Below are 21,305 nucleotides of genomic sequence, written 5' to 3' on the forward strand. Positions count from 1 at the left end.
ACTTGCATGGTACCTCAACTGGTTTCCAATCTATGCACTTGCCCTCCAGTGTGAGACACTACACCCAGGAAAGGTCCTTCCTGGCATTGAGGGACAAAAAGCTGCTGAAACTGGAAAACCTGACTCTTGATCAGTGATGTTTTCAGAGAAAGATCTTGATCTAAAGGAGGAAATGTAAAAAATTAATAAACTAGAAACCTCAATTAAATAGAGTTGGGAGACTAGAAGGGGGAGCTCTCACACCCCACAACAAAGTCCAACTAGAAGAAGAAATACTCCTCTTCTTTCCTGGCAAGGATTCAGCCAATGAAAGGTCATAGAGTCTTTGTTTACTATAGCTCTTCCCCCGTCCAGTTCCTTTTCCCCTCCATAAAAGTGCTCTCTTTCCCTTGCTGTGTTGGGACATGCACGTGGCTCTCCATGGTTGAGACACCAAATTGCAGTTCTCTGCTGATCTCAAATAAACCCATCTTTGCTAGAGAAATATCTGGAGGTCTATTTGTTTTAGGTCAATAGTCCCGAAAATAATAGAAATGAGATGTTGATTCTATCCATCATTTAGCAAAACCCTACAATCTCAAACAACCAAAGAACTTCAATGGCCAGTGGGAACAAAGCATGTACTAATCCCACCCACATGCTCAGTTCTAGAGTTTTGGAATATGTAACTAATGTCCAAGGAAAATGCTCCTTCAAGAATATGTCGGGTTCTACTGACTGAATACTATGGATTTAACATTGCCGATAATGCTGGCATGTTGACTTAATGTCTGAAACTGCCACAGCCATCTTGTGACCTTGAGGAGAAGGCCAGGAAATTACAGAAATGTCAATCCAGTCTCCTCAGTAAGAAACTCCACTGAGTTTCCAAACTAAAGCTAGAACCACCTATCTCCAGATCTGTTACATGAGAGAATAAAATGCCTTATGTTGATGTTTAAGCCACACTCAGTGACTTTTCTGGAAACATAGCCAGAACATTCCTAATGGATTCACCATGGGAGGAACACGTGCTAAAACTCAGGAGCAGTGTGTTCAGGTAACCATAGTAGCTCTTCATTACTTGAGTTTAGAGTATCAGACGGGAAGTAGCAAAATAAGGCTGGAAAAGAAAACAGCAGCTTGACAGGGAATGACTTTGAAGAACATGCTAATAAGCAGCCTTTACTCTTTTCCAAACTACAGAGGAGAATCAGGACAGATTTTAAGGAGAGGCATAAGATAAGGCAGAAGTACGCAGAAGTCAGATTATGGAAAATTTTATCTAACATGCTAGGAAGCCTGACTAGGAAGCCTAGTAAATTGGGAGATGGTTAAGCAAGAGAGTAAAATAACTGTGCTCTAGAAAAACCAGTCTTATGACTCTGACTTGCAAAATTGGAGGCAGAAAAGCCAAGCTTATTGCAATGGTACAGGCAAGAAATAATGGTGCCCTGAGCTAAGCAGCACCAGCAGGGAAAAAAAGGAAACAAGACAATGAGTTAGTTATGAGTGCAGAATATACAGCTCCTAGTTACCCATTTGGTATAGGAGAGCAAAGGAAAAGAAGGAGTTAAAGTTTTTGTTGTTGTTGTTGTTTATGGTATGAAATGTTTTTTATGGTACAAAATAAAGCTTTCATTCTCCTTGAGCACTGGCCCCATGCAAGGATAGTTTCAGAGAGTCCCATCTCTTCTAAAGCCTTACTGATTCCCTAGATTTTCTTAGGAAAAAAAGACATTTTATTAAGTAATGTTTGGGGTTTTTTTCTTACTATTTAGAAAAATATGAATGAATGTACCACTTGTATCTAGCTAACACAAAGATGAGAAATTCTTATGGTAAAGGGGAAAAAAATGAAAGAAATTGAGTCATATATACACTCCATTTTTCATCCTGCATATTAAGAGAAGTGGCTTGAACCACCCACCCCCCTGCCCTTAGGGTTAAAAGAAACTTTCAAGCTCTGAAATTCTATATCAAGTTAAAAGATATAGTCACAGTTATGGCAAGGAGAGGTGAGAACTCAGAATGGATTTGGCCATGGAAGATAAAGTAAAAGCCAGTATAACATGGATGAACAGAAAAAAGGTGACTCAGATATATGCAGGCTTTATCTAATTTACTTCTGGCCTTTGGCAGAACACTAACTCTTATTACAACTTCTGCCACCAAATTTTCAGTTGGGGAATTTAGAGTCCTTAGAAGACACTTCAGATCAACAGATGGAGAAATAAGACTTTCAAGGAATTGAAGTATCTGAGGTCTATCCTCCTGCAGAAGAGACAGTGTGAAGCAGGTTTAATGGAAATACTCAGAGCCTAGGAAAGAAATCAGGTTTCCAGGCCTGGCTTAGTCACTAACTAGCCATCTGTGTGATATTGGTAGAAAGAATGATAGAAAAGTCACGCAGCACCTACAAGGCGACCCAAGCTAAAAGAGTGAAAAGCAGAATCACATAACATTTTAATTTCTCATCTAAGCCAAGCAGAGGGCTAGCACAATGATAACAATGCCTATTTGATAGCTCAAGGACAATTCCATTATATGCATCAAAAACAGCTATTTAAAAATTCAGTGCATCAGTAGATTGTCAGCAATTGTTGCTCATCTTACAATTGCAATTCTCACAGTACTTTGGTGATCCTTATATGAGAAAGGATGCAGTACAGAGTCTTAATTACTTAGACTGCTTCTTATTAAGAAAAAAAAATTAGCAATAAGTAAGGACTAACATGCATCAACCCTCTTACAACAGCAAAGCACTTTTTAAAATTTAAAGAAGGTATGTGGATTATAAAGTACTATAGCATTATGTTTAAGACCTGTCAAGTAACCAAAAAGTCTGACCCACTCTTCAAAGAAATAGATTATCTACCTGGTTAATTATCAGAGCAGGTGATAACAATAATAACTGATCAGATTTATTGAGTATTTAGTGTTGCCTGTTACTCTAATAAGCACTTGGCTTCTAGTATTCCTTTCTTTTTTTTTCTTTTTTTTTTTTTTTTGCAGTACGCGGGCCTCTCACTGTTGTGGCCTCTCCTGTTGCAGAGCACAGGCTCCGGACGTGCAGGCTCAGAGGCCATGGCTAACGGGGCCCAGCCGCTCCGCGGCATGTGGGATCCTCCCGGACTGGGGCACAAACCCGTGTCCCCTGCATCGGCAGGCGGACTCTCAACCACTGCGCCACCAGGGAAGCCCTGGTATTCCTTTTAATTCTCACAATAACCTTACAAAGTAGTGTCACTACAATATTATTTAATAGAGGAAGAAACTGAGGATTAGGGGTTCTTAGTAACTTGCCCAGATTCCCACAACCAGATGGGATGGAGCCAGAAATGAAAGCCATTTCTGTCTGAATCCAAAGCCAATGCCTTTGATTCCATGACAGACACAGGCTAACTATGCATTTCATCTTTCTGAGCAGAAGACACGGGATACAAAATAAATCATGTGTAAAATATAAATATGTAATAGAATTTCAAGTTCACTGAGGGAGAATCATACTTGGAAGTTAAAAGAAGTCACAGAATATCATGCTTATTGAAAAATAGGGATTGAAACTGACTGAAAAGGTCAAATTTACCTTAGGATGTCTCAGGAGAAAGTTGGCATCTTCCTCAAAATATTCCAAATCTCCTTTCTCTAGTTGGAAAGGGAGGTCTTCATAGTCACAGTAAGCCAAGGCCAAGACAGCAAAGCCATGACTGGCCAGAAGACTGGCTCGGATTTCAATCAGTCCACCAATACCACCAAACAAATCAATAACCACTGGGAAACGGCCCTCTCCTGAAAACAAAACCAAACAAAAAACCCACAGAATTGAGTATGAAGGGAAGGTGAGAAGACAAATATGACAACATGAAGAAATGCATCACAAATTTTAGAATTAATGTATAAAATTTCAATAGAATTTCCACATTTTCAGCCTTTTTTTCTGGGGCAGAATTAAAGCTGATTGAGTATATAATGGAGCATAATATTCAGAAGTTTCACTGGACACCATGTTCATTGACATGTTTAATCTGTACAGCCAAAGAGAATTCAGGACTCTTAATGAGTCATATCTATAGCGCTGGAGTAAAGAAAGCCAAAGAAATTATGCAAGGGCTTCTTAACCTACACAAATAGGCTTCAGGAAATCAGCGAAGGTCCTGAAATTACAGGCAAGACTATACATTTATATGTGCATTTTACTGATGAGAGCACCCACAGATTTAATTGGGTTCTCAAAGAAGTATATGGCTTTAAAAAAAAAAAAGTATTGAAATGATTATGTTAGCTAAAATCCTGACTTAACACTGCTCTGTTACACTCATCTGACTATACAGTGATGAAATTTTACACCAAAATAGGGATGGTCAGGGTATCATTCTACACTCACTGTGTAGGCAGTTTGCTTCCAAAATAAAGCAGAGCTCACATACTGAAAGTAATTTTTATCATACCCTTATTGGGGATATACTATTATTGTATAAGTGATTTTAGCTAAGAAAGCCTGATCCTATCCATATTTGAAAGGAGTGACTTGATTTAAAGGAGTACTGGGAATTGTCAAAACAAAATATTGCTATATTTTCTCACCTTGAGAAAAGGAGAAATAAAGTGATACTGAATACATCTTGGTTTAAAAGTACCGCTTGAATACATGAATAGGGATGTTTTTGCATATTCTGATTGACAGTACTTAAGAGTACTGAGCCTCTTATTCTGGAAAAATGTTGTTGTTGAGAACTTCTTTGAGACCTGACTCAACCGTTTTTGGCTCCACAGAACACAACACTTTTCTGTACCCCAACAGAATAAGCACCCAAATCAGGAGACCCAGCACACACAATGTCTAAGAGCGTTCGCAAATAGCACACCCTAAACCAGCACATCATCCCAAGGTGAAAGGCCTGAACTAATATTCAGATTCTTTTTTTAATAGATCTTTATTGGAGTATAATTACTTCACAATACTATGTTAGTTTCTGTTGTACAACAAAGTGAGTCAGCCATATGCATACACATGTCCCCATATCCCCTCCCTCTTGAGCCTCCCCCCATCCTCCCTATCCCACCCCTCTAGGTTATCACAAAGCACTGAGCCGAATATTCAGATTCTTAACTGAATATTAGCGTCAAGGAGGTTTGTGCCACTTACTTCCTGACCCCTACACACAATAAAGTGGTCTATATGCTAAATACTGGGAGTAAAAAATTTTCAAATTTACCCAAAAAGGTGCATGGGTCATAGTGAATTTGCAAAGGGAAGCTTTTTTTCCTTTTACGCCATCTAACACTCTATGTTGTCAGAAACCACCTCTAACACTTCAGGTTTCCTTAACCCACCTCAGTTCTAGAAGGTGACTATTAAAAAAAAAAAAAAAAAAAGGCAGGGAGAGAGGGGGAATACATCCTGATGATGTGATGGCTGTGTCCCAAATCAAAACACATGTCTGAATAAGGCAACCTCAGACACACCTGAAACCTGGACCTACTGAGGGCTACTTCTGGGAAATTAACTTTGCTTCATTCAGTCCCCACAATAAACTCTGAGAAATGTACCAATAGTGTTTTGAACCACTTTTTGGTATGTTGAGATCACTATGAGAAACTGAATGTTCTGAGAAGTTTTATAGCCATTAGGGAGCATGTTATATTAGCTGCTGATTTATGGAATATCCTATAAATATGCAATATTTATGGAACTAGAGGGTATAAAGTTTCTTTGCATCCTCTATATTTCTTGCAATATTTCAATCCATTATATCATCAGCTTATTGTGACAATCATGCAATAACCTATGCCTAAATTAAAACTCAGACATGACAGAACCCCCAAAAGAAGCTGGGATACAGTTCCATATCAGGATGTGGGCCTTCAGATAGCTAGGCTTCAATGTGAATGAATTTCACATAAATCCAAAGCTATGGAAATCTCATAATGCAGGGACTCCATAAACTACTGTTACATCCTTAGGCTCCAGAATTGCTGAGATAAAACTTGAGTTGGAATGAAGTTATCACCACGTTCTTATTCTGACCCAAAGTTAACTCTGATTCTGAGTCAGGAAAGGAATGCTCTCTATTTTATCCACATCCAAGTAAACTTCTAGGAGGATAAGGGATTTAAAAGAGGAAAAAAAAAAGATGACAATAACCAGGGTAATTCCACTCACCTGGAGGGAGAAGGAGGGCTCCCCGAAGGCGGCTTTCTTTGACTTGGATTCGGGTGACACCAGGTGCTACATACCACCTCTCCAAAGTCAGGCTGACCTTTGGAGTAGTGATGGCGGTGTGGGTAACCATTACATCTGAATCATAAAGTTTTAATTGGAACTGCAAGGGGTTATTCATAACATCTCTTTTCAGCAGTTTAGTTAGTATCTTCTCAGATTTCAGGGACCAGAGGAGACCCATAGGGTGGACTCCTACATAATCACCTCCAAGAGAAGATGCATGCTCTAGGTCCACCTCACCAACTTCACTGGCCCTAGAGTAGGCTTGAGAATGAAACAGGATTCCCTTTTCATCTTCCAGTGATGTCCAAAGAAGCACTATCTGAAACGGAGTTAGGTCTTTAGCTATGCGCTGGCTCATCAACATGAGTGCACTTGCAGGGGTAGCTGTCAGCTGAATCCTTGTTACAGTGTGGCTCCTTGGATGATTCCTCACTAATGCTTTCAGTAAACCTCAACACAGAAAGAAATATGGGAGAATGAAATAAGGCAGTGATAATAAGGCAGTGATTCCTGGACCAGGAATCAGGCTGCTTGGGATTCAGCTCTAACTCTCCAGTTACTTAGCAAATATCCTGATATAATCTTCAAGTTCAAGATTCCTAGGAGTGTTCAACAAATTTCTAGAAGATATATAGCAAAGTGATAAGTTTCACAACAATAATGATCCAAGGCTGAGGAAGCAGCAGTCAAAATATGCATGAATGATATTAACACATCCAAGGAAAACATCACAATCTGCCATCTAGAGCCTTTGAAAAGTCAAGTACAATGGAGAATAGGAGTGAGAGGTGGGGTTGAAAGCAGGGGGACTTGATGAACGTCTCTATGTAAGAAACAGGTGACTCTACTACTAATGCCCTCCCTGAGTCCTGCAAATAGAATGCCTTGGAATCTAAAATTTTACCTACAAGAGCATAAAAAATAGAATGATCTTTCAAAAGAATGAGAATAAAGTCTCTCGGGAGAACAAGGAGGCTGACATATTGCTCCCTAGGAAAAAAAATACTCATAGCTTTGTAGTTAGGATTTACCCAGTCCTAAGCAAAAGGAGAAACTGACAAGCCCTTCAGGTACACAGAAGTGTTTTTGTTTTGTTAAACTCATTAGATTGCCAAGAATGCAAAGAATCTAAATGAATTAAACTCTAGCAAGTGACAAGCTGCTCATAGAAGAGAAGAAATTTTCACTCCTACGTGGTGACTTTCAATTATGACGAAGCAACAATAACAACAAAAACCCACAGAGAAAAATAAAGAGAAATCCATAGAAAATTTAATGCACTTAAGATGCAGATCGTCAGACTAATAATTGAAAAAGCAAATTGCTGTTTTTTTAGAAAGGTATTGTCAAGATAAAAGACACAGACAGATTGAAAATAAAAGGGAAGAAAAATATAGGCAACACAGATACTGAACATAAGAAAGCTAGTGGGGCTATATGTATATCAACTTTATATCAACTTATATCAAGACTATATACAGGACTTCCCTGGTGGTCCAGTGGCTAAGACTCCGCACTCCCAGTGCAGGCGGGCCTGGGTTTGATCCCTGGTCAGGGAACTAGATCCCACATGCTGCAACTAAGAAGTTCACATGCTGCAACTAAAGACCCCGCATGCCACAATGAAGATCCCACATGAAACAACGAAGATCCTGTGTGCTGTAACTGAGACACAACACAGCCAAATAAATAAATATATTTTTTAAAAGACTATATATAAGTATATATTTATATATATATTTATTTATAGCCATTTATGTCAAGACAAAGAGTATTACTAGAGATAAAGGGGAATATTTCATAATAATAAAGAAATCAAGTCATCAAGAAAATATATTTTTAAACGTATATACACTCTGTAATAACAGAGTTTCAAAATACATGAAGCAAAATTGAAAAAATTTTTAAAAATCCATGATCATAGTTGAGAATTTTAGCAACTGTCTCTCAGTAAATGACAGTTCAAGTCGATTTTAAAAATTCAGTAAGATACCAAAGATTTGGACAACACTCCCAACCAACTTGATCTCATTGACATTTATAAAACACTATACCTCAAAACTGAAATATATATATTCTTTCTAAAGAAACCAAGTACTGATTTCTGCTTAGAATGTAGGCAGCTAGAGTGCTGTTCCATCAATAATAACAAGAAAATGTGAATAATCTTGAAAATCATAACTTATATTGAATCTGTCAAAAAGGTGAGGTTGCAGGGCCACTAACTAGCCTGAAATGTAAGAAAAGAAGGGTGCCTTCATGATGAAACAACCTGGTAAACCTGCAGCAGAGCACAAGATGGGGCCTCCATACAAGCAGATAACCGGAATTCAGCTAAATTTTCAGTGAATTGCTAAAGGCTGTGTGAGCTAGCATAAACACAGAAAACACCCAGAAGCTGCAGACACAAGAGAAGTTTGCACCCAATAACAGGCTCTTCTTTATGTACCTCACCAGATGGTTATGAGAAAGATTGGGGTAGGACAAGAAACTGGAAAAATGTTTCCTGACTTGGGCAGTCCTGGAGGAGGGTAGCAACCACCACTGCAAGAAAGGCACAAAGCCCCACCTGAACCTTTTTTCCCTGAGGAATAAAATCCTTAAGCCACTGGGAGAGAGGATGACCAACTGAGCCAGTTTCTTAGGACTGAAGCATTTCCCAAGATGCAGGACTTTCAGAGCTAAAACCGGGACAGTCCCAGAAAAATCAGGAGGAGTTGGTCACCCTACTGGAGAAAGAACACCAAGTCCTGTCACTCTCAAGGCACAGGAGACCTACTGTTGCTGGAGGCAGGAAAAAATGAATGAGGAAAAAACAAAAAGCAAACAAAAAAACCCTTACCCCTGGAGAAGGACAGGAAACCATCCTGGACTCAAATAATTAGAGGTCTCTCATCACTTGGAGAGGGCAGGATCACTGAGAAATCTCCACCCCCAGACAGTGGGGCACAGGGCCTGTCAAAGACTGAGGCTCATCTAGGATAACAGAAAACTATCATGACCTCCCCACCACCAGGCTAGTGAACACCAAGTAACAAGCAACAACAGTCTACCATTTAGGGTGTGTAAAAACACGGAAAGAGACACTTTCTAATGTGCAGGCACACAGGGAAGGCCTAAAGTTGAGGGTGGAAGGTGAACATTGAGAAAAATCCTCTAGCAAACCTACCTCCTTCTAAACACAGTGTAACACCAAAAGGTTTTGAAGTGGGTGATTATAGCGAATATAACCATAGCAAAAATGACAACAAAAAAAATGAGCTCAACTCTTGACTAGATTGACCCCACTAACAGACCAGCAGAAGAGGTATTTCTAGTTCAAGATGTAAATATTTATATTGATTTTTACTGTTCTATATACCATGTCTGACAATCAATTAAAAATTATGAGATACAACTCAATTGCAAAAATAAACAATCTGATTAAAACATGGGCAGAGGATCTAAATAGATATTTTCTCAAAGAAGGCAAACAGATGGACAACACATACATGAAAATGTGCTCAACATCACTAATCACCAGGGAAATGCAAATCAAAATCAAAACTGTTAGGACAGCTATTATCAAAAAGACAAGAAATAACAAGTGTTGGTGAGGATGTGGAGAAAAGAGAACACTTGTGCATCACTGACAGGAATGTAAATTGGTGCAGCCACTATGGAAAACAATACGGAGGCTCCTCAAAAAACTAAAAACAGAACTTCCTTATGATTCAGCAATTCCACTTCTGGGTATTTATCCAAAAGAAATGAAAACACTAATTCAAAAAGATATCTACAGCCCCAGGTTCATTGTAGCATTATTTATAATACCCAAGACATGGAAACAACTTAAGTGTCCACTGATGAATGAATGAATAAATAGTATATATATATATATATATATATATATATATAAAATGAAGTGTTATTCAGGCATAAAAATGAAGGAAATCCTGCCATTTGTGACAACATGGATGGACCTTGAGGGCATTATGCTAAGTTAAATAAATCAGACAGAGAAAGACAAATACTATATGATCTCACTTATATGTGGAATCTAATACAAAACAAAATACAAAAACAAAAAACCCCCACTGAACTCATAGATACAGAGAATAGGTTGGTAGTTTCCAGAAGCAGGGGGTAGAGGGTGGGCAAAAATGGGTGAAGGTTGTCAAAAGGTACAAACTTTCAGTAATAAAATAAAGTCAGTCCTGGGGATGTAATTTACAGTGTAGTGACTATAGTTAATAATACTATATTGTATATTTGAAAGTTACTAAGAGAGTAGATCTTAAAAGTTCTCATTGCAAGAAAAAAATTTTTTACCTACCGGTGGCAATGAATATTGGCTAACTTATTGTGGTAATCATTTTGCAATGTATGTATCATTGTGGTAATCATTTTGCAATGTATCAAATCATTATGTTGTCCACCTATAACTAATATAATGATATATGTCATTTATATTTCAATAAAAAAGAAAAATGCTGAAATTCAAGCACAGGATTTGATGGTAAAAGTAGCTAACAGCCAACAAATGTTCAACCAAGCCAGGTATGTTATGTCAAGTTTAAGACCAAACCTGGAAGATGAGATGGGGATATCTGATGGATGCCCCAAACAATTTTCACTCCCTAGAAGTTTCTGAACATTCTGTATTTGCTGAAGAGGCCCACCCTTTGCCCACTAAGAGCTAGAACTACCCTCTCTCCCTTTCTCCCACCCTAACATGAATAAAGACCATATACAGGTCTTCCCCCATAAGGCAACAGGTGCCTTTGGAAGCTGTCCCCATTCTGGCTACCAGGCCTATAATCAAAATTGAGTCACAGCATAACCTGGCTGGGGCTACGTAGGGCCTGATGGAGGAAAAAAAAAATGGACTATATACAAAAGTTGCTGCACAACCTAGCCAAAAATAAAAACTAAAAAATTGTCAGACACAAGAAAGCAAAGAAAAAAAAAATGGCAAAAGACAAAGCAATCAACAGAACTAGACCTGGAGAAAACCCAGGTAGAACAGCAGAGAATTTAAAATAACTGTGAATAATATTAAATCTTGCTATAGACTGAATGTGTGTATCTCTCCAAAAATCCATATGTTGAAGCCTTAATCCATATTGTGATGATATTTAGAGGTGGGGCTTTGGGGAGGTAATGAGGTTTACATGAGGTCATGAGGGTGGAGCCCCTGTGATGGGATTGATGTTCTCATAAGAGGATGAGGAAGCCAGAGCTTGCTCACTTGCTATCTCTCTGCCATGTGAGGATACAGCAAGAGGACTGTCTATAAACAAGAAAGAGAGTCCTCATCAGAACTCAGCTATGCTAGCACCCTGATCTCGGACTTCCAGTCTTCATAACTGTGAAAAATAAGTTTCTATTGTTTAAGTCACACAGTGCATGATAGTTTTTATAGCAGTCTGAGCTAAGACAAAGCTCTAGTGAAATGGGTGGACAACATGCATGAATAGATAGATAATTTTAACAACAACAACAAAAAGGAAACCAAATGGGAATGCTATAAATAAAAACAAAAAATCTAAAAAACCCCACAGCAACAGAGATAAACAATGATTTCAATGGTCTCATCCACAGCACATAGCTTGGATAAAATCACCAAACTTAAAGATAGGTCTAACAAAGAGGGAAAGAAAAAAAAGCAAAAAGAAAAAAGGAACAGAGCACACAAGAATTGTGGGATGATAACAAATCATCTAATATACATGTACTTGGAAATTCAGAAGAGAGAGATGATGGACCAGAAGAAATATTTGAAGAGATAAAGGCCAAGAATTTTCTAAAAATTGTAAAAGACATCAATCACAGACAAAAGAATCTCAGAGCAGCCCAAGCTGCTCTCATTTTTTTTTTTTTTTTTACATTTTAAGGCAATCGGAGGAAGAAAAAAAACAAAAAACAAAAAACCCCACAACCCACATTACATACAGAGGAACAAAGAAAAGCTTAAGTATACTCCTTAACAGAAACTATGCAAGTCAGAAGAAAATGGAACAACAAATCTTGCAGAAAGAAAGGTTTAAAGAACATAAAACCAGAATTTTATATGCAGCAAAAATATCTCTCAAAAATGAAGGAGAGTGGGAGGGAGACACAAGAGGGAGGAGATATGGGGATATATATATACATATAGCTGATTCACTTTGTTATAAAGCAGAAACTAACACACCATTGTAAAGCTATTATACTCCAATAAAGATGTTTTAAAAAAAATGAGGGGCTTCCCTCATGGCGCAGTGGTTGAGAGTCCGCCTGCCGATGCAGGGGACACGGGTTTGTGCCCTGGTCCGGGAAGATCCCACATGCTGCAGAGCGGCTGGGCCCGTGAGCCATGGCCACTGAGCCTGTGCGTCTGGAGCCTGTGCTCCGCAATGGGAGAGGCCACAACAGTGAGAGGCCCGCGTACCACAAAAAAAAAAAAAAAAAAAAATAGAAGGCGAATGCATACAGTTTTGCAACTTCCTGTGAACCTATAATTATTTCAAAATAAAAAGATTTTCGAGACTTCCTTGGCAGTCCGTGATTAAGACTCCACTCTCTCAATGCAGGGGACATGGTTTCAATCCCTGGTCAGGGAACTAAGATCCCACATGACACATGGCATGGCCTAAAAAATTAAAAAAAAATTTAAATAAAACAAAATAAAAAGATTTTCAAAATAAGGGAGAAACAAACATTTATCATACTAAAACTAGTAGAATTCATTACTAGGAGACCTGAACTATAAAAAAAGTATTAAGGGAAATTCTTCAGGCGGAAATAATATGACACTAGATAGAAAATTGGATGTACCTTGAAAGAAATGAACATCCCTGGAAATGGTTAAAATAAAAGCTAATATAAAATTTTTCCCTTTGATAATTGACTCTCTAAGACTCACCTGTCCAATAAAGTTCACACTAGTCACAGGGGGCTATTTCAAGGGAACACTTGAAATGAGTGCCCTACATAATTCACGGCATGGGATTTCCCTGGCGGTCCAGCGGTTAAATCTGCCTTCCAATGCAAGGGGACGCGGGTTTGATCCCTGGTCAGGGAACTAAGATCCCACATGCTGTGTGGCAACTGAGCCCACATGCCACAACTAGAGAGAAGCCCGCGTGCCACAACAAAGAGCCTGCATGCTGCAACGAAAGATCCCGCATACTGCAACGAAGATCCCCTGTGCCACAACTAAGACCTGATGCAGCTAAATAAATAAATAAATAAATAAATAATTCATGGGTCAAAGAAGTAATCATAAAGGAAACAGGAAGACATTTTTTATTAGAGGATATTGAAAACAAATTACCAAAATTTGTGTGAATTTAGTTTTTTGAGGGCAGTTACCAGCCTCATCTGCAGACACTCATACTATCAAAGTCAGGGGCAGAATGAACTATAAACTCATGCTTTGTGGGCTCCAGCTTATCCTTTCTCTGTTCTACACCCACCTGCTCTTCCTAACTGCCTGCCCTACAAACTTCAAGTTCTAAAGGTCCATCATTAGATGCAAGGACAACAACCCTTCAGAGGCAGTTAAACCAGTTCCCACAATGGTGTAAGGTCAAAGTCTTAAGAATTATACATCAGTGGAGCTGGAGAGGTTGAAGGAAAGATTATTTATTGTTAATTGATACTTCAAGCAAGTTAAGTTCTGAAACTGCTACTGGATATGCCACATGTTAATCCTTGGGCATTTTTATAGAGAGAACTTGGTGGTACAGCAGAACCTGGCACTACTGCAGTTGAGGAATGAATAGGACAGCTTAATTATTCAAGAATGAGGAGAGCAATACGCTGGTAGCTGAAAGAAGCGTCAAGGAGGAGTCTGCTTTGTGTCCTACTTTGGGTTCCTCCAGAAGCCTACTTTGAGGTAAGAACTCATGAGCAAGTAGTTTATTTTGAGGCGATTCTAGGAAGTGGAGTGGAGAAGAGCAATGAGAAATATCCAGTAAATGGTTGGTTGAGGGTTTCTCCTGGTAGTGGTAGGGGAAGGGTTGTGTTAATTTCCCACCACTTCTAACCTGCCACGTGGAGAGGTAAAGCTGAATCTGAATCCAAGTTTCGGATGTTGTGAGTCAGGCCTGTGCACTAACCACAAATGCAGGTAGGGGAAGGCAATGCCTTTGTATTTTGTTTTTAATGAGTGTGTATGTGTGTGTATTGAGAGAGAGAGAGAGAGAGAGGTAGATATGAGATGAGGCATGAATACATGCTGAGAATCAGCCTAGAGAGAGAGAAGCACTGAGAATCGGAATTTGATGGTGAATAAGACACTGTTCTCTGAAAAGCCTAAAAACAAGTGATTTTATAGCCCCAAAGTACAATATTTTACTTGTAAAAATATTCAAGAAATTGAGTACTTAAGGTCACACAGAAATACATGGCAGAGTCAGGAACAGAATTCATATCTCCAGCTCTGAGTTGTAATTGATTAGAAGTTCAACAAGAATTTATCAAGGGTCTATATGTGATAATCACTAGGAAATTAGTCTTTGCCCTAAATAAATCTAAAGATGTAGTATTCCTTCCACACATTATCAGTTAAGCTTCTCTTTAAGTATCACATGAATCAACCAGTGTATCCATACAGAAAGAAATGGAAAAGTCATTAACTTTAGTTCAATTTATACTTCTTTTCAAATGTTATCACTTTTTCCTTCATTCCTGAATTGCATAAATATGACATGTGATCAACCTTCAAGAAATATTTTCACAGAATGTAATTCTAATGTATCATTAGTCTCACATTAAAAGAAAATCATCCTTCAAACAAGATAAAAATAGGATCACAATTCAGCTAAGAGAGTTTCTTCTGTAATATTCTAGGAAACAGTCTTTAAAATAAGAGAGAAATATAAATGGGAATGGGGGATATAGAATAAAGAAAAGTTAATAATTTCAGATAGCCTTTCATTTTCCCTCAGAAATATAATTTCCGGCTTGATGTCTTCATAATCACAAGTCTCTACTGATATCCTTTCTAAACAAAATTCAACTGAAAAGATATACCCTTATCTAAACACTCTTGGAACTCCACAGCTCTCTGAGATTATAAAATGAGTAAAAAGACTATCTGTCCTCATGAACTGCTAAATTTCAAACACTGGAGTTAAAAATCAGATTTACTTCTCATTCAAGAGCTGATTTTAACCCACCTCCAATCAGCTCAGAAGAGACAGCCCTGATTACAAGACAAAGTACCTGACTTTTTCTTCTTGAGCCCTTTTTTCTAGCAGTAAAAGGAAGAATGGCACTACCTAGAGCTGTCCTGGTCAAAATCTCAAATATGTCTTTTGAGTTTAACCAAGCTAATATAAGTGAAATAACAGATTACTGCCCACTTCTTGCTCTAGTTTCCTATTAACTTTTAAAACTTATAGACTCCAGTCCCCTCCATTTTTCTCTCTTTTCCTTCTCTATGCTCTCTAAATCTTCCCCTCTTAGGAATAGCCCTTACATTTGCCCACATATTTTATTAATTATTTTAATTAACAAATTTGACCTCTATTGGCCATATCTTTCCTCTACAAATAAAGAAGAAGTCAAGGGCTTTGACCTGCTACCAAAGGGTTCTGAACTAGCCAAGAACTACAAATGTGGTCACAGTAACCGACAAAATACTTTTTCTTGGGCACAATTTCTACTTTCAGAATTTGGCCAACACCAAATCTCCCACCAATTCCCTTCCCCTCTCAACAAATAAACAGGGGTCCTTGAACTAGCTATAGAATGGAGCATTAGTGGGATTTTTCATGACAAGAAAATAAAAGCACTATCTCCATAAAACTATGAGCCCTTATTTATTTGAGGTGATGGACAAAGCATTTCAAAATTACAAACTTAAGGAAACTATTAGTAAATTTAACTTCCTTAGTTTTAAGGACTGCTGATCAGCCAAATACTCTATAAAAAACTTTCAAGCTCAAGCCATAACTTGCAATAGACTTATGCTACACATAAAACTGATGAAGAATTATTAAAGAGAATACATAAAGAATTCCTTAAAAAATCAATTTATAAAAATCTCAGTTGAATGTAAGAAAAAGACTTACACAGGAACTTTACAGAAGAGGAAACACAGTATAAGCATGTGGAAAAAAAGGCTTAACCTCATTAGTCATCAGAAAAATGCAAATTAAAATCATGGGATATGTTTAGACCTACAAGATTGGCAAAAATTAAAAACTCTGAAAACAAGAAGGGTGGGTTAGGAAGTGGATCACCAAGACTCGAACTCTACTAGAGGAATGTAAATGGGTGCAACCACTTTAGAAAGCATTTTGGCACTATCTACTAAATGTGACAATACAAATAACTTTTGAATCTGCAATTTCATTTCTAGGGATATACCCAAAAGAAATGTGTGCATAAGTGCATCGAGAAATATGTACAAAAATATCTATAGCAGCATTTTTCAAGATATTAAAAAAGGAAACTAAATATCTATTAACAATAAAATGAATGAATAAATTTTGGCATATACAGTGGCATACTATAAAGCAATAAAAATAAATGAGTCACAGCTACATGTAAGAACCTGGATGAATCTCAACAAACTTAATACTGAGTGTTAGATGCCAGTCATAAATGAATACACATAAATAAATATACATAAATGAATCTTATAAATTTATATGTGCTAACGTAAAACTATAGAGCATACTTTTAGAGTAATTCTTCAAACAAAAGCAAGGAAGGGATTACCAAGCTTCAGGATTGTGGTTAAAAATTATTAGTGTAGTTTACATTGACAGACTGCAAGTAAATGGAGGAAAAATAACATACCATGAAACAGTAAGCAAAAGAAACCCAAAGTAGCTATAGTAATGTCAATAAAGTAGATTTCAAGACCAAGAGTACTATCCGAGATAAAAGGTAGTGAGACAAGATCATAAAAATCATAAATCCTAATAAAGAATTTCAAAATATATGGAGCAAAATTTGACATATTTAAAGGTAGGAATAGACAATTCCATAATCATGGTTGGAGATTTTAACATCCCTCTCTCAGCAATGGATAAAACAACTTAACTAAAATCAGTAAAGTCATAGATTTCAACAACACTATCTGTAACCTTGACCTAATTGCTATTTGTATAACACTAAACCCCACAACTTCAAGTGCACAAGGTATGTTCAGCAAGACAGGCCATAAACTGTGTCATAAAATTAATCTTAGTAAATGTAAAAATATTGAAATCGTAGATTTTCTTTTACCACAATGGAATTAAATTAGAAATTAATAACAATAGGATATCTAGAAAATCCCCAAATGTTTGAAAATTAAACACACTTCTAATAATTCGTGGGTCAAGGAAGAAACAACATCAGAAATAGAAAATACTTCAAACTGAATAATAATAGAAGTACAATATAAAAAATTTGAGGATAAAGTTAAAGCTAAAAAGGGAAGTTTATTATTTTAATAGTTATATTAGGAAAGCAGGTCTTAAATGGCCTAAGGCTTTACCTTAAGAAGCTAGGAAAAGAAGAAAGTAAACTCAAAGTAAGTAGAAGGAACTAATAACAGCACATACCAATGAAATAAACAATAGAAAAAAATTAACAAAGACAAAAATTGGTTCAACTTCAAGCTAGACTGGTCAAATTAAAAACAAGAGACAATACAAATAACAAATACCAAAAATGAAAGATGGCTTATCATTGCAGATCACAGCAGACATTAAAAGGAAAATGAGATTATAACAACTTTATGCCAACTAATCTGACAACTTAGATGACATGAATACATTCCTTACAAAATAAAATTTACTGAAAAATTGTTTCAAGTAAAGATTAAGTAGACATGATAACAAAATGTAAAGCATGAACCAGGAATAGATCCTGGATCAGGGGGTGAAATTGCTATGGAGCTCATTACTGGGACATTGTTGAAATATGAATATGAATAGTGTATTATTAGTGTTGCATCAGTGTTAAATATTTAGAACTTGATATTCCATGATAGAAGGAAGCAGAAATTTGATGGCAGCTGCAGTCTGTTCCTGTACAACTAAGATTAACACTGGAATTCTATGGAATCAGAAGTTAACTTTACTGACTACTTCTGAATTCATAAACCATTCAAGTAAAACCTTTAGGACCTTTGCACTGTGAAACAACCTAATTAAAATGAAAGTAATTGTAGATAAGATTTATTTCATGCATGCAGATATGATTGAGTTAAAGGTACCTGTCACTTTATACTGTAGGATGCACAAAACACATAGTAATGGGATTACAAATCAAAGAAGCAGGACTAAGTTGGCCATTCCTAGGTTTAGGGTCAAGACATTTACAGTGGGAGGAGCTTCAAGACGGTGGAAGAGTAAGACGCGGAGATCACCTTCCTCTCCACAAAAACATCAGAAATACATCTACGTGTGGAACAGCTCCTACAGAACACCTACTGAACGCTGGCAGAAGACCTCAGACCGCCCAAAAGGCAAGAAACTCCCCACGTACCTGGGTAGGGGAAGAGAATAAAGAAAAAACAGAGACAAAGGAATAGCGACGGGACCTGCACCAGTGGGAGGGAGCTGTGAAGGAGGAAAGGTTTCCACACACTAGGAAGCCCCTTCACGGGCGGAGACTGCGGGTGGCGGAGTGGGGAGCTTCGGACCCACGGAGGAGAGCACAGCAACAGGGGTGTGAAAGGCAGAGTGCAGAGATTCCCACACAGAGGATCTGTGCCGACCAGCACTCACCAGCCCGAGAGGCTAGTCTGCTCACCTGCCGGGACGGGTGGGGGCTGGGAGCTGAGGCTCCGGCTTAGGAGGTCAGATCCCAGGGAGAGGACTGGGGTTGGCTGTGTGAACACAGCCTGAAGAGGCAACTGCGCCACAGCTAGCTGGGAGGGAGTCCAGAAAAAGTCGGGTGCTGCCAAAGAGGAAACAGACTTTTCCTTGCCTCTTTGTTTCCCGATGCACCAGGAGACAGGATTCAGAGCACTGCTTAAAGGAGCTCCAGAGACAGGCGCGAGCTGTGGCTATCAGAGCGGACACCAGAGACGGGCATGAGACGCTAAGGGTGCTGCTGCCGCCACCAAGAAGCCTGTGCGCAAGCACAGATCACAATCCAGACCCCCCTCCCAGGAGCCTATGCAGCCCGCCACTGCCAGGGTCCCGTGATCCAGGGACAACTTCTCCAGGAGAACACACGGCACGCCTCAGGCTGGTGCAACATCATGCCAGCCTCTGCCGCCGCAGGCTCGCCCCATATCCGGACCCCTCCCTTCCCCAGGCCTGAGTAAGCCAGAGCCTCCGAATCGGCTGCTCCTTTAACCCCGTACTGTCTGAGCGAAGATCAGACGCCCGTAGGCGACCAACACTCAGAGGCGGGGCCAAGTCCAAAGCTGAACCCCGGGAGCTGTGCGAACAAAGAAGAGAAAGGGAAATCTCTCCCAGCAGCCTCAGGAGCAGCGGATTAGAAAGAGAAATTTCTCCCAGCACCCTCAGGAGCAGCGGATTAAATCTCCACAATCAACTTGATGTACTCTGCATCTGTGGCATACCTGAATAGACAACGAACCATCCCAAATTGAGGAGGTGGACTTTGGCAGCAAAGATATATATATATTTTCAATTTTTCTCCTTTTCTTAGTGTGTATCTGTATGCTTCTCTGTGTCATTTTGTCTGTATAGCTTTGCTTTTACCATTTGTCCTAGGGTTCTGTCTGTCCGTTTTTTTGTTTTGTTTTGTTTACTTTAAGAAAATTTTTTCTTAATATTTATTTTAATAACTTTATTTTATTTTACTTTATTTTATCTTCTTTCTTTTCTCCCTTTTATTCTGAGCCGTGTGGATGAAAGGATCTTGGTGCTCCAGCCAGGCATCAGGGCTGTGCCTCTGAGGTGGCAGAGCCAAGCTCACGACACTGACCCACAACAGACCTCCCAGCTCCACGTACTATCAAACGGCGAAAATCTCCGAGAGATCTCCATCGCAACGTCAAGACCCAGCTTCACTCAATGACCAGCAAGCTACAGTGCTGGACACCCTATGCCAAACAACTAGCAAGACAGGAACACAATCCCATCCATTAGCACAGAGGCTGCCTAAAATCATAATAAGGCCACAGACACCCCAAAACACACCACCAGACGTGGACCTGCACAACAGAAAAACAAGATCCAGCCTCATCCACCAGAACACAGGCACTAGTCCCCTGCACCAGGAAGCCTACACAACACACTAAACCAACCTTACCCACTGGGGACAGACACCAAAAATAACAGGAACTACAAACCTGCAGCCTGCAAAAAGGAGACCCCAAACACAGTAAGTTAAGCAAAATGAGAAGACAGAAAAACACACAGCAGATGAAGGAGCAAGGTAAAAACCCACCAAACCTAACAAATGAAGAGGAAATAGGCACTCTACCTGAAAAAGAATTCAGAATAATGATAGTATAGATGATCCAAAATCCTGGAAATAGAATAAAACAAATACAAGAAACGTTCAACAAGGACCTAGAAGAACTAAAGAAGAAACAGTGATGAACAACACAATAAATGAAATTAAAAATTCTCTAGAAGGGATCAATAGCAGAATAACTGAGGCAGAAGAATGGAGAAGTGACCTGGAAGATAAAATAGTGGAAATAACTACTGCAGAGCAGAATAAAGAAAAAAGAATGAAAAGAATTGAGGAGAGTCTCAGAGACCTCTGGGACTACATTAAATGCACCAACATTCGAATTATAGGGGTCCCATAAGAAGAAGAGAAAAAGGGGCTGAGAAAATATTTGAAGAGATTATAGTTGAAAACTTCCCTAATATGGGAAAGAAAATAGTTAATCAAGTCCAGGAAGCACAGAGAGTCCCATACAGGATAAATCCAAGGAGAAACAAACCAAGGCACATATTAATCAAACTATCAAAAATTAAATACAAAGAAAACATCTTAAAAGCAGCAAGGGAAAAACAACAAATAACACACAAGGGAATCCCCATAAGGTTAAAAGCTGATCTTTCAGCAGAAACTCTGCAAGCCACAAGGGAGTGGCAGGACATATTTAAAGTGATGAAGGGGAAAAACCTACAACCAAGATTACCCTACCCAGCAGGATCTCATTCAGATTTGTTGGAGAAATTAAAACCTTTAC

The 21,305-nt window shown here is 38.6% G+C and overlaps 1 protein-coding gene across 1 annotated transcript in view; it reads right to left on the reverse strand.

Moving 5' to 3' along the window:
• LOC101335931 (bile acid-CoA:amino acid N-acyltransferase-like) overlaps positions 1 to 19,041 on the reverse strand; it is a 41,792-nt gene extending 22,751 nt beyond the window's left edge. The window contains 3 exon segments of the mRNA XM_073806344.1: positions 3,569 to 3,771; positions 6,146 to 6,658; positions 18,932 to 19,041. Of these exon segments, the coding sequence (XP_073662445.1) occupies positions 3,569 to 3,771; positions 6,146 to 6,572 (630 nt within the window). The 5' untranslated portion in view covers positions 6,573 to 6,658; positions 18,932 to 19,041.
• Positions 19,042 to 21,305: the final 2,264 nt, after the last annotated feature.

Source organism: Tursiops truncatus, chromosome 6 (assembly GCF_011762595.2).
Source record: "Tursiops truncatus isolate mTurTru1 chromosome 6, mTurTru1.mat.Y, whole genome shotgun sequence".
NCBI lineage: Eukaryota > Metazoa > Chordata > Mammalia > Artiodactyla > Delphinidae > Tursiops > Tursiops truncatus.